The sequence below is a fragment of the Scyliorhinus torazame genome, chromosome 2 (genome assembly GCF_047496885.1).
Source record: "Scyliorhinus torazame isolate Kashiwa2021f chromosome 2, sScyTor2.1, whole genome shotgun sequence".
Taxonomy (NCBI): Eukaryota; Metazoa; Chordata; class Chondrichthyes; order Carcharhiniformes; family Scyliorhinidae; genus Scyliorhinus; species Scyliorhinus torazame.
In genome coordinates this window covers 389,376,005-389,389,203 of record NC_092708.1, presented here as the reverse complement: position 1 = coordinate 389,389,203, position 13,199 = coordinate 389,376,005, and the positions used below count along the sequence as shown (strand labels likewise).

General features: G+C 49.0%; 1 protein-coding gene across 3 annotated transcripts in view; it reads left to right on the top strand.

Annotated features, from left to right (window-relative positions):
* The window catches only part of ccdc88c (coiled-coil domain containing 88C), a 312,840-nt gene that overhangs the window by 263,239 nt on the left and 36,402 nt on the right, over positions 1–13,199 (top strand). For all 3 annotated transcript variants that reach the window (XM_072494152.1, XM_072494150.1, XM_072494156.1), the window contains one exon: positions 10,300–10,497. In XM_072494152.1, the coding sequence (XP_072350253.1) occupies positions 10,300–10,497 (198 nt within the window). The remainder of the gene's footprint in view (positions 1–10,299; positions 10,498–13,199) is intronic.

The following is a 13,199-nucleotide window of genomic DNA, read 5'->3' as shown; positions in this document are numbered from 1 at the left end:
TTGGATATATCCCGTCAGGCCCGGGGGACTTGTCTATCCTCAAGTTTTTCAAAATGCCCAACACATCTTCCTTCCTAACAAGTATTTCCTCGAGCTTACCAATCTGTTTCACACTGTCCTCTCCAACAATATCGCCCCTCTCATTTGTAAATACAGAAGAAAAGTACTCGTTCAAGACCTCTCCTATCTCTTCAGACTCAATACACAATCTCCCGCTACTGTCCTTGATCGGACCTACCCTCGCTCTAGTCATTCTCATATTTCTCACATATGTGTAAAAGGCCTTGGGGTTTTCCTTGATCCTACCCGCCAAAGATTGTTCATGCCCTCTCTTAGCTCTCCTAATCCCTTTCTTCAGTTCCCTCCTGGCTATCTTGTATCCCTCCAATGCCCTGTCTGAACCTTGTTTCCTCAGCCTTACATAAGTCACCTTTTTCCTCTTAACAAGACATTCAACCTCTCTTGTCAACCATGGTTCCCTCACTCGACCATCTCTTCCCTGCCTGACAGGGACATGCATATCAAGGACACGTAGCACCTGTTCCTTGAACAAGTTCCACATTTCACTTGTGTCCTTCCCTGCCAGCCTATGTTCCCAACTTATGCACATCAATTCTTGTCTGACAACATCGTATTTACCCTTCCCCCAATTGTAAACCTTGCCCTGTTGCACGTACCTATCCCTCTCCATTACTAAAGTGAAAGTCACAGAATTGTAGTCACTATCTCCAAAATGCTCCCCCACTAACAAATCTATCACTTGCCCTGGCTCATTACCCAGTACTAAATCCAATATTGCCCCTCCTCTGGTCGGACAATCCACATACTGTGTTAGAAAAGCTTCCTGGACACACTGCACAAACACCACCCCATCCAAACTATTTGATCTAAAGAGTTTCCACTCAATATTTGGGAAGTTAAAGTCGCCCATGACTACTACCCTATGACTTCTGCACCTTTCCAAAATCTGTTTCCCAATCTGTTCCTCCACATCTCTGCTACTATTGGGGGGGCCTATAGAAAACTCCTAACAAGGTGACTGCTCCTTTCCTATTTCTGACTTTAACCCATACTACCTCAATAGGGTGATACTCCTCGAACTGCCTTTCTGCAGCTGTTATACTATCTCTAATTAATAATGCCACCCCCCCACCTCTTTTACCACCCTCCCTAATCTTATTGAAACATCTATAACCAGGGACCTCCAACAACCATTTCTGCCCCTCTTCTATCCAAGTTTCCGTGATGGTCACCACATCGTAGTCCCAAGTACCGATCCATGCCTTAAGTTCACCCACCTTATTCCTGATGCTTCTTGCATTGAAGTATACACACTTCAACCCATCTCCGTGCCTGCAAGTACTCTCCTTTGTCAGTGTTCCCTTCCCCACTGCCTCATTACACGCTTTGGCGTCCTGAATATCGGCTACCTTAGTTGCTGGACTACAAATCCGGTTCCCATTCCCCTGCCAAATTAGTTTAAACCCTCCCGAAGAGTACTAGAAAACCTCCCTCCCAGGATATTGGTGCCCCTCTGGTTCAGATGCAACCCGTTCTGCTTGTACAGGTCCCACCTTCCCCAGAATGCGCTCCAATTATCCAAATACCTGAAGCCCTCCCTCCTACACCATTCCTGCAGCCACGTGTTCAACTGCACTCTCTCCCTATTCCTAGCTTCGCTATCACGTGGCACTGGCAACAAACCAGAGATGACAACTCTGTCTGTCCTGGCTTTTAACTTCCAGCCTAACTCCCTAAACTTGTTTATTACCTCCACACCCCTTTTCCTACCTATGTCGTTGGTACCAATGTGCACCACGACTTCTGGCTGCTCACCCTCCTCCTTAAGGATCCTGAAGACACGATCCGAGACATCCCTGGCCCTGGCACCCGGGAGGCAACATACCTTCCGGGAGTCTCGCTCGCGACCACAGAATCTCCTATCTATTCCCCTAACCATTGAATCTCCTACAACTATTGCTTTTCTATTCTCCCCCCTTCCCTTCTGAGCCCCAGAGCCAGACTCAGTGCTAGAGACCTGGCCGCTAGGGCCTTCCCCCGGTAGGTCATCCCCCCCAACAGCATCCAAAACGGTATACTTGTTTTGAAGGGGAACGGCCACGAGGGATCCCTGCACTGTCTGCCTGTTTGTTTTTTTCCCCCTGACTGTAACCCAGCTATTCTTGTCCTGTGCCTTGGGTGTGGTTACCTCCCTGTAACTCTTCTCAATCACCCCCTCTGCCTCCCGGATGATCCGAAGTTCATCCAGTTCCAGCTCCAGTTCCCTAACACCGTCTCTGAGGAGCTGGAGTTGGGTGCACTTCCCGCAGGTATAGTCAGCGGGGACACCGGTGTTATCCCTCACCACCCACATCCTACAGGAGGAGCATGTAACTGGCCTAGCCTCCATCCCCTCTTACCTTACAGAATATAGCTGCTGTGTGGACTAACTAGATCTCCGCCCTCAGACTCTGCTCCCAGTCAGCTACACTTTCTGTAAACTCCTGGCTCTCTTCTCACTCTTTGCGGAAATGTCGGAAACAAAATGAAAGGAGCACCTTACTCCCTCCTCACCTAACTCCCTCGGTCACCAAACTCTCACTATCGCACTCAAATGCACCAAATTCAGCACTCAGTGTAATTCCAGCCGGTCCAGAAAGCCCATCATTCTCTCCCTCCCATCCGGGGGTTGAGCTTCGTATAATTTTTTATAAAATGCCTTGAACACTCCATTCACTCTCTCCGCTCCCCGCTCCATCTCCTTCCTCATCCCTCACTCCCCCTATTTCCCTCGCTTGCCCCCCTTTTCCTCAATTGGTGGGCCAGCAACCTGCTCGCCTTCTCCCCATATTCGTACTGTACACCCTGTGCCTTCCTCCACTGTGCCTCTGCAGTACCCATTGTCAGCAAGTCGAATTCTACGTGTAGCCTTTGCCTTTCCCTGTACAGTCCCTCCTCCGGTGCCTCCGCATATTGCCTGTCCACCCTCAGAAGTTCTTGCAGCACCCGCTCCCGTTCCCTACTCTCCTGCTTTCCTTTATGTGCCCTTATTGATATCAGCTCCCCCCTAACGCGCCTTCAGCGCCTCCCAGACCACTCCCACCTGGACCTCCCCATTATCATTGAGTTCCAAGTACTTTTCAATGCACCCCCTCACCCTTAGACACACCCCCTCATCTGCCATTAGTCCCATGTCCATTCTCCAGGGTGGGCGCCCTCCTGTTTCCTCCCCTATCTCCAAGTCCACCCAATGTGGAGCGTGATCCGAAATGGCTATGGCCGTATACTCCGTTCCCCTCACCTTCGGGATCAACGCCCTTCCCAAAACAAAAAAGTCTATTCGCGAATAGACTTTGTGGACATAGGAGAAAAACGAAAACTCCTTACTCCTAGGTCTGCTAAATCTCCACGGGTCTACTCCTCCCATCTGCTCCATAAAATCTTTAAGCACCTTGGCTGCTGCCGGCCTCCTTCCAGTCCTGGACCTCGACCTGTCCAGCCCTGGTTCCAACACCGTATTGAAATCTCCCCCCATTACCAACTTTCCCACCTCTAGGTCCGGGATGCGTCCTAGCATACGCCTCATAAAATTGGAATCATCCCAGTTCGGGGCATATACGTTTACCAAAACCACCGTCTCCCCCTGTAGTTTGCCACTCACCATCACGTATCTGCCCTCGCTATCCGCCACTATAGTCTTTGCCTCAAACATCCGCTTCCCCACTAATATAGCCACCCCCCTGTTTTTCGCATCTAGCCCCGAATGGAACACCTGCCCCACCCAACCTTTGCGTAGTCTCACCTGGTCTATCAGTTTCAAGTGCGTTTCCTGTAACATAACCACGTCTGCCTTAAGTTTCTTAAGGTATGCGAGTACTTGTGCCCTCTTTATCGGCCCGTTCAGCCCTTTCACATTCCACGTGATCAGCCGGGTTGGGGGGCTTTTTACCCCCCCCCCCCCCTTGTCGATTAGCCATCCCCTTTTTCCAGCTCCTCACCCGGTTCCCACGCAGCTGTGTCCCCCCCAGGCGGTGCCCCCCCCCGCCCATCCCACCCCATGCCAGCTCCCCCCTCTCCCCAGCAGCAGCAGCCCAATAATTCCCCCCTCCCACACCCCCCCGCTAGATCCCCCAGTAGCGTAGTTACACCCCCCATGTTGCTCCCAGAAGTCAGCAAACTCTGGCCGACCTCGGCTTCCCCCCGTGACCTCGGCTCGCACCGTGCGACGCCCCCTCCTTCCTGCTTCCCTATTCCCGCCATGATTATCATAGCGCGGTAACAGAGCCCGCGCTTCCCCCTTGGCCCCGCCCCCAATGGCCAACGCCCCATCTCCTCCACCTCCTTTCCTCCCCCCACCACCTCCTGTGGAAGAGAGAAAAGTTACCACATCGCAGGATTAATAACATAAAACTCCTCTTTCCCCCCTTTTTACCCCCCTCTTCGCCCCCCCATACTCGCCCCACCACTTTGTTTCAAACGTTCTTTTTTTTAATAACCCGCTCATTCCAATTTTTCTTCCACGATAAAAGTCCACGCCTCATCCGCCGTCTCAAAGTAGTGGTGCCTCCCTTGATATGTGACCCACAGTCTTGCCGGTTGCAGCATTCCGAATTTTATCTTCTTTTTGTGAAGCACCGCCTTGGCCCGATTAAAGCTCGCCCTCCTTCTCGCCACCTCCGCACTCCAGTCTTGGTATACGCGGATCACCGCGTTCTCCCACTTACTGCTCCGAGTTTTCTTTGCCCATCTAAGGACCATCTCTCTATCCTTAAAACGGAGGAATCTCACCACTATGGCTCTAGGCATTTCGCCTGCTCTCGGTCCTCGCGCCATCACTCGGTATGCTCCCTCCACCTCCAGCGGACCCGCCTGGGCCTCCGCTCCCATTAACGAGTGCAGCATCGTCCTCACATATGCGCCGACGTCCGCTCCCTCCACACCTTCAGGAAGACCAAGAATCCTTAGGTTGTTCCTCCTCGCGTTGTTCTCCAGCGCCTCCAGCCTTTCCACACATCGTTTATGGTGTGCCTCGTGCATCTCCGTCTTCACCACCAGGCCCTGTATGTCGTCCTCATTCTCGGCAGCCTTTGCCTTCACGACCCGAAGCTCCCGCTCCTGGGTCTTTTGCTCCTCCTTTAGCCCTTTGATCGCCTGTAATATCGGGGCCAACAGCTCCTTCTTCATTTCCTTTTTGAGTTCTTCCACGCAGCGTTTCAAAAACTCGTGTTGCTCAGGGCCCCATATTAAACTGCCACCTTCCGACGCCATCTTGGTTTTTGCTTGCCTTCCTTGCCACTGCTCTAAAGGATCCACTGCAATCCGGCCACCTTCCTCTCCTTTTTTCATCCGTATCCAGGGGGGATTCCCTTCTGGTTCACCGCACAGTACTTTTAGCCGTTAAAATTGCCGTTGGGGCTCTTATTAAGAGCCCAAAAGTCCGTTCCACCGGGAGCTGCCGAAACGTGCGACTCAGCTGGTCATCGCCGCACCCGGAAGTTCAAGATATTACATTTTGTTCCCTCATCTAAAACATTAATATATATTGTGAATAGCTGGGTCCCAGCACCGATCCCTGCGGTACCCCACTCGTCACTGCCTGCCATTTGGAAAAAGATCTGTTTGTCCCTCCTCTTTGTTTCCTGTCTGCCAACCAGTTTTCTATCCATCTCAATACACTACGCTTTAATTTTACACATTAATCTCTTATGTGGGACTACAAAGCTTTCTGAAAGTCCAAAGAAACCACATCCACTGGCTCCCCTTCATCAACTCCACTTGTTACATCTTCAAAGAATTCCAGTAGATTCCCCTTTGTAAATCCGTGCTGACTTTGTCTGATCCTGCAACTGTTTTCCAAGTGCTCTGATATGAATCTTTGATTATAGAATTTTCCCTACCACCAACATCAGGCTGACTGGTCTATAATTCCCTGTTTTCTCTCTTCGTCCCTTTTTAAATAGTGGGGTTACATTAGCTACCCTCCAATCTGCAGGAACTGTTCCAGAATCTATAGAATCTTGGTAGATGACCACCAATGCACCCACTATTTCTAGGGCCACTTCTTTAAGTACTCTGGGATGGAGATTATCAGACCCTGGGATTTATTGGCCTTCAATCCCATCAATTTCCCCAATAGCATTTCTCTACCAATACCGATCTCCTTCAGTTCCTCCCTCTCACTAAACCCGGTTTTCCCCAACATTTCTGAAATGTTATTTGTGCCCCCCTTTGTGAGGTATGTATTTAGTTGGTCAGCCATTTCTTTGTTCCCCATTATAAATTCCCGTTTCTCCTTATACGAAGGAGATGACTTTAGTGCAATGGGGAACTTTTTACCCAGCATGCACAGTGGCAGAGAAATGGCTCCATCTCTGGAATGGAATGCTTTTGAAAGGTCCTGACCTAGGTTTAGAGTGGGTATCTCTGTACTCCCCATTGGACTATAGAAATTCTCTTGACATAAAGGATCGTTTGGATAATGAGGCCACCTGCAGAGAAAAAAGACAGCTGACGCATTCTCTAAAATCTCCGTGACTTACAGGCTTCACTGTATGTGAGTAATTCAGACTGTATTGCTTCAGCTTATTAAACATTTGTTTATCGGTGATCAGCTGCTGTGCGATGAATGTTGCCCCCTAAAGCTGCCTGCCTTGTGCCCGCCTTTCTTCAACCCCCTTCAGCGGGTTGTGTGTGTGCCTCAGGATTGACCCCCGTCTCCCTCGCCTACCCCATCAGTCTGCTGCTTTCGTCGTGCCCTACTACGCTTTCCCTACTACCCCTGTACAGCTTTACTTTCTTTCCAGCAGGTCACCAAACAGCCTGTCATTCAGTGTTTGACTCCCCACTCAAGCTGGTCGGGGAGAATTTTAATTAAATGCTGCCAACCTTTTTGGTATGTATTCGGTGACGATTTAGTGGTGTGGCGGGGGTTCTAGTGGACAGGACAGTTCCATGTGGGAAGTAACCAGTTCCAGACCTCTAAAAGATCAATGATGGGATGGGAGCATCACTGGCATGGCTGACATTTATTGCCCATCCCTAGTGCTAGTGAGCAACTACCTTGAGCCACACCAGCCTGTGTGGTGAAGGTGCTCCTGCATTGTCATTGGAGAGGGAGTTCCAGGAATTTAACTCCCATTGTCAAAGTCAGGATGGTGTGTGTGACTTAGAGAACAACACGGAGGTGGTGATGTTCCCATGCAACTGCTACACTAGTTCTTGGTGATGGAGGTAATAGGTATTTCAGGATACATTGTGCCTTCCAGCCATTTTCTATGAAGGGTTCAATATTCTGGGAGCTTCCCCAATGGATTTAGTGAGCAGCTCAAGAATGTCCCAGCTTCAGAACGAGGCCTGTACTGTGTTAGATCTCGATCAAGTTATTGTTTGCAGCATTGGTTAGCACTACTGCCTCACGCCGCCCAGGACCCGGGTTCGATCCAGGTTCCGGGTCACTGTCCGTGTAGAGTTTGCACATTCTCCCCGTGTCTGCGTGGATCTCACCCCCACAATGCAAAAGATGTGCAGGGTTGGTGGAATGGCCATGCTAAATTGCCCCTTCATTGAAAATAAAAAGAATTGGGTACTCTAAATTTCAAATTTAAAAAGGTTATTGGGTGGGATTCTCTCTTCTGGGAACTAAGTCCCCACATCCGCCAGAAAACGGGCGGGAATCACTCCGGACTTTTTCCTAGAAAGTCCAGGGTGATTCTCCGTCCTCAAGGTGGCCAACAGGGCCCCGGAGTCCTGCAGCTCCTGCTGCTGGCTGGGCCGTGCAGTTACGCCCGCACGGCCGACATCTTCGCGCCGGCCCCTGCACAACATGGCGGCGCCCTACAGGGGCCCAGTGCTGAGGAACATAGGCCCCCCCCGGAATGAGCGTGCCCACCGATCGCGGGCCCGGCCACCGTGGAGCCCCACCCCACCACTCGCCAGAGTCAGAGCCCCCCCCCCCCCCCCCCCCAGGATGGCCCCCGCAGCCAGAACACCGAACATGTGAACCACGCCAGTGGAACTTGGCGGGCACGTGGCCCGTCGAGCGCGGAGTATTGCCGCGGGGGCCGCTTTCAACAGCCCCCGATCGGCGCCACGTCGACCGTGCGAGCGCGACTGCCGGCGATTCTCCGGTTGCCAGAGCTCGATTTCGGCGCGGAGGGTCGGAGAATCCCGCCCATTGTTTGGGTGGAATGTTACAGCCAGAAAGGAAATGGACCAGATTCTCACTTCTGAGCACTCCTCAGTAACTAATGTTAAAGAAGAGTGTGCAGTCATTGACTGACGGCAAGACTTTGCTGCAACCTCCCCATGGTTAACCAGGATAATACTGATTCTCATTGGCTGAGGACTTATCGTTACAAATAGCTACTTGAGAGTGAGTGACCAGCACCATTGGGATTGGACAATAGTCAATAGAAGGAAGGTGAGAAAGCTTATTTATCCTTACTCCCTGGATCTTTAGTAATGCAAGTGCCTGTCTTGTTGACTCTGCTCACAGCTCTCAGTCCTCATGTTATTCTGAGTATTGCTAATTGTTCACAGTAGTTGAACTGGGCTCCAGAAGGATTATTACCCACCTCATACTGTTTATTTTTCAAATGGAAAATGATTTAAAATCCAGGCCTTATCTGATTGCAAGGATGGTGTTGATCAATTTCAATAATTTCTAAATCTAGCATCTGGCACCTTTCCCAGTCATATATATCCTTACATCCACATTTATAATCAAAATTTCCAATGTAAGCAGGTCGGGCTGTAAATAAACCCTAATAAAACTGGAGCCACAATAGTATGAGTTTACATGGGTTGTTCATGTTATAAATGTGGGTTTAGGAATTTGTAATGAGTATTCAGATATAAGATATATAATATATATTACATACAGAAAACTATTAGGGTTTATGCCTGCATGTTGGCCTCTAATCACCATCTTTCACCTGAAGGGCAACGTTTTCTAGACTGGCTGCGGAAACTAGTGCCGAAACACCATGTGTTGTGTTTCCAGCGCACTATAAAACCTTCCAGTGAAGAGAAATGTTGATAAATGGCATTTTTATTTAGCTGTCCTAACCCAAACACCAGAGGGTTTATTTTTCTCCCGTGGGCTAAGCTGCTGCCCTGTCGCGTTACCAGTAGGTGACGCTGTAGTCCATTTCACCCGTTGAAACGATCTGCTCTGTGAAATGAACAGCACAGGATTTCGAAACCGTTGAGCAACAATTCTCCGCATGTGGGTCTTTTGGTTTTCTGTCCACTCTCCTGGAGCTGACTCACATCACTGTAGCTTGCCAACAGAGAATGCCAGCAGGCTATTCAATCGTTGCCTCCGGACTGACCCTGTTCTCTCCAAACCTTCCAATGTGCATTTTCTGGCCAGAATTACCTTGGACAAACTGGCTGTTTATTTTTGCTCTCTTCCTATAGCTAATGGATACTGAGCTCAGTAATTTTTTGAAATATCATGCCCCACTCCCCATCCCAGAACGGTGCAATAGAGGATTCTGGCAGCCAGAGAGGAACACGGGGGGCTTCTGGAAATGCACAGGGTCACTCAGTCGCTGAAAAAGATGTTTTGGACAATAATCCTATGATCAGAATTGGGGCCACTTGTAACTGGGCTTGGCCGTTCAGGTCAGACATATTTTGGGAGGTGTCATCACATTAACTCTTGCCTCCAACTGCCCCACCCCCACACTCACGCCATTGGTCGCCCATCGTCATGGTGCCCTGCCTTCCTTTGGCCAATCAGGTAGCAAGCAGACTCTTCACATTAGCCAGTTGGGTGATTCTTGGTCTTTGCCAAGCAACCTTTCACTGAGCATCTCCAATGTGTTTTCTAACTAATGAGCAAAGGTATCCAAAATGTCACCTTTTAAAAGACAATTTTGTTTTATTGCCTCCTCTGCGTTTTCTCCTCACTCTGTCGTCTTGGAGATTAATCACCAATTCCTGGCGGCTCCAGGGCAATTCTGCAGAGTTGACGACCGTTATCCGTGCTGAAACCCTATCTTTCTGATCCGAGCACTGATTGGTTCTTTCATTCCCTCTTTGAGGCTGCTCACTCGAAAGTATTCGCTGTTGGTTACTTGATTCCATTGCCCCCTTGCCCCTGTGAGTCCCACTTGGTACTGTCACGCCTCTATTAATTACTGCAAAGCCAAGCATTTGGAGCCTAGTTCAGCTGCTGAGTTTGTGCTTCAAGGTTTTTGTCACCCGCTACTCCTCGTGGCATCGAGCGCCCGTTTTGGTTACGATCAGGGGAATAATAATCGTGCTTGGCTCTTGCGTCTTTTTTTCTTCCAGTCGCCAGTGATGTGCAGAAGCAGAGAGAGCTCTTGGGGAGTGCAGGCCACTCCAAGACCCCAAGTCCAGAGGGCGCTGCTGCGACCCAACGCCGTCGTGTTGAGCTGGGAGCCATGGCGTATTCCACCTCCGCCATCCACCTCACCGCCTCAAACTCCACCCCCACGTTCAGCTGCAGACGACAAGTCCAAACCAAAGGTACGGGTTTCATAAAGTTTCCAGAAACATGCCGTTCAGTCCAACAGGTCTTTGCTGGTATTTATACCCAATACGAGTCTCCTCCTACCTTACTTAATCTCACCCTATCACCATATCCTTCTCTTCCGCACTCCGTCATATGAAGTACATCTATGTTATTACCTCAACCACTCTCTAATCACCCTCTCTGTCTAAAGACGTTTCTCCTAAATTTCCTTTTTTTTTAAGTTATTCATATTTATGGCATGTTGTCTTTTAGATTCCCCACAAGTGGAAACATCTTCTCTATATCTACCCTTCCATTTTCTGGAGAAAAGAGCCTCAGCCTGTTTAATCATTCATAATGGGCACAGCCACACTGTTCTGATATCAGCCTTGTAAATGTTATTATGCACCTTCTCTCATCACTCGTTAGAAATTGGAGTGCTGAAGAGTTTTTGGTCCAGGAAATCGTTCTGGTACTGACAATCTTGGCATAAAACTTAGCTTTAGTATACACTGTTGTCTAATGGAAATCGCTGACTAGACCACTGGTTAGGCCACAGTGACACCAGGTTGCGGTTTGGTTGAAAGTGATACATCGATATAGGTAAATGCACTTTGCTCCGTTATGTGTGCTTAACAAACCTCCCACGCCATTCACTAACCAAGGAAGGAGAACATTCAGAGGAGGGGAAAGACATTTGCAAAATCTGCTTTTCCTTTTAGCGTTCAACTAACAAATGTGCAAAGGTTAATGTTCACCAACATTGGTACAAAATCAGATTGTCTGGGTATTCATCTCATTGCCGATTCTGGGAGCTTTCTGTGTACATATTGACTGACGCATTTCCTCACATTACAACAGTAACAATGCTTCAGAAGGCACGTAATTAGTTTTCAAATGCTTTGAGATGGAAAGGGTTTTGGAAACATAAGTTCTCCACGCCATGTGAATATGTATACTGAGATCACAGCCCCAAAGACAAGTGACCACTGCTTACTTTTTATTTATGAACCAGAAATACAATCAGCCACATTTGGATTACCAGTTTAGTCCCTTGTGACTACTAGCAATAGTACTGGACAACACCGGATTAGTTTAACTCCAGTAGCAGTAGGGACATTGTATCTGCGTCAGTGTCCTGCATCATTGGTGAGAGAGGGGGGGGGGGGAGGAATGTGGAATGCCAGTTGGTGACATGCTAAAGAGATTGCCCAGCTTCAAGACATTTGTTCTATATCATCATCAATTGAAGTGCCATTAATCATACAAATATTTTTCTGGTCAAAGGGTGAATACTTGGGACATAATTGTGGATGCATAGTTGCAGCATTATTGACCAAGAATCAGCTCCCTCAGAATATTGCTAAGAAACCTCGGAATGGAAAGAGTGGGTAGAGAGGTTGTTCCTCCTCTCTGTCACACATGTCCTTGATTGAAGCATGAAGGGGCGAGAATGTGAGTGAGATTATACACTTTTTAAAATTCATCCATGGGATGTGAAAGTCCCTGGCAAACCCTAATTGCCCTTGAGTGAGTGGTGGTCATCTCACCTTCTTAAACCACTGATGTCGCGTTTGTCAGGAAGGTGCTGGGAAAGATCCCGGACCTTGACTCGCACCGGTTGGTTATGGGGGGTGACTTCAACACGGCCCTAGATCCGAGGATGGACCGGTCGTGTTCTAGGTCAGGGACAGTATCAGCAATGGCGAAGGAACTGCGGGGATTCATGGAGCGCAGGGGGAGGAACAGTAGGTTTATCCGTGGTGATTCGAGAGGCCAAGGAGCAAGGAATATTCATTCTACTCTCGTGTGCAAGGCATACTCCAGGAGAGGGTTTCAGATTTTTGGATAACTGGGGCTCTTTCTGGGGAAGGTGGGACCTCTACAGACAGGATGGTCTACATCTGAACCTGAGGGGCACAAATATCCTGGGGGGGAGATTTGTTAGTGCTCTTTGGGGGGGTTTAAACTAATGCAGCAGGGGCATGGGAACCTGGATTGTAGTTTTAGGGTAAGGGAGAATGAGAGTATAGAGGTCAGGAGCACAGATTTGACGTCGCAGGAGGGGGCCAGTGTTCAGGTAGGTGGTTTGAAGTGTGTCTACTTCAATGCCAGGAGTATACGAAACAAGGTAGGGGAACTGGCAGCGTGGGTTGGTACCTGGGACTTCGATGTTGTGGCCATTTCGGAGACATGGATAGAGCAGGGACAGGAATGGATGTTGCAGGTTCCGGGGTTTAGGTGTTTTAGTAAGCTCAGAGAAGGAGGCAAAAGAGGGGGAGGTGTGGCGCTGCTAGTCAAGATCAGTATTACGGTGGCGGAGAGGATGCTAGATGGGGACTTTTCTTCCGAGGTAGTATTGGCTGAAGTTAGAAACAGGAAAGGAGAGGTCACCCTGTTGGGAGTTTTTTATAGGCCTCCTAATAGTTCTAGGGATGTAGAGGAAAGGATGGCGAAGATGATTCTGGATATGAGCGAAAGTAACAGGGTAGTTATTATGGGAGACTTTAACTTTCCAAATATTGACTGGAAAATATATAGTTCGAGTACAATAGATGGGTCGTTTTTTGTACAGTGTGTGCAGGAGGGTTTCCTGAAACAATATGTTGACAGGCCAACAAGAGGCGAGGCCACGTTGGATTTGGTTTTGGGTAATGAACCAGGCCAGGTGTTGGATTTGGAGGTAGGAGAGCACTTTGGGGACAGTGACCACAAT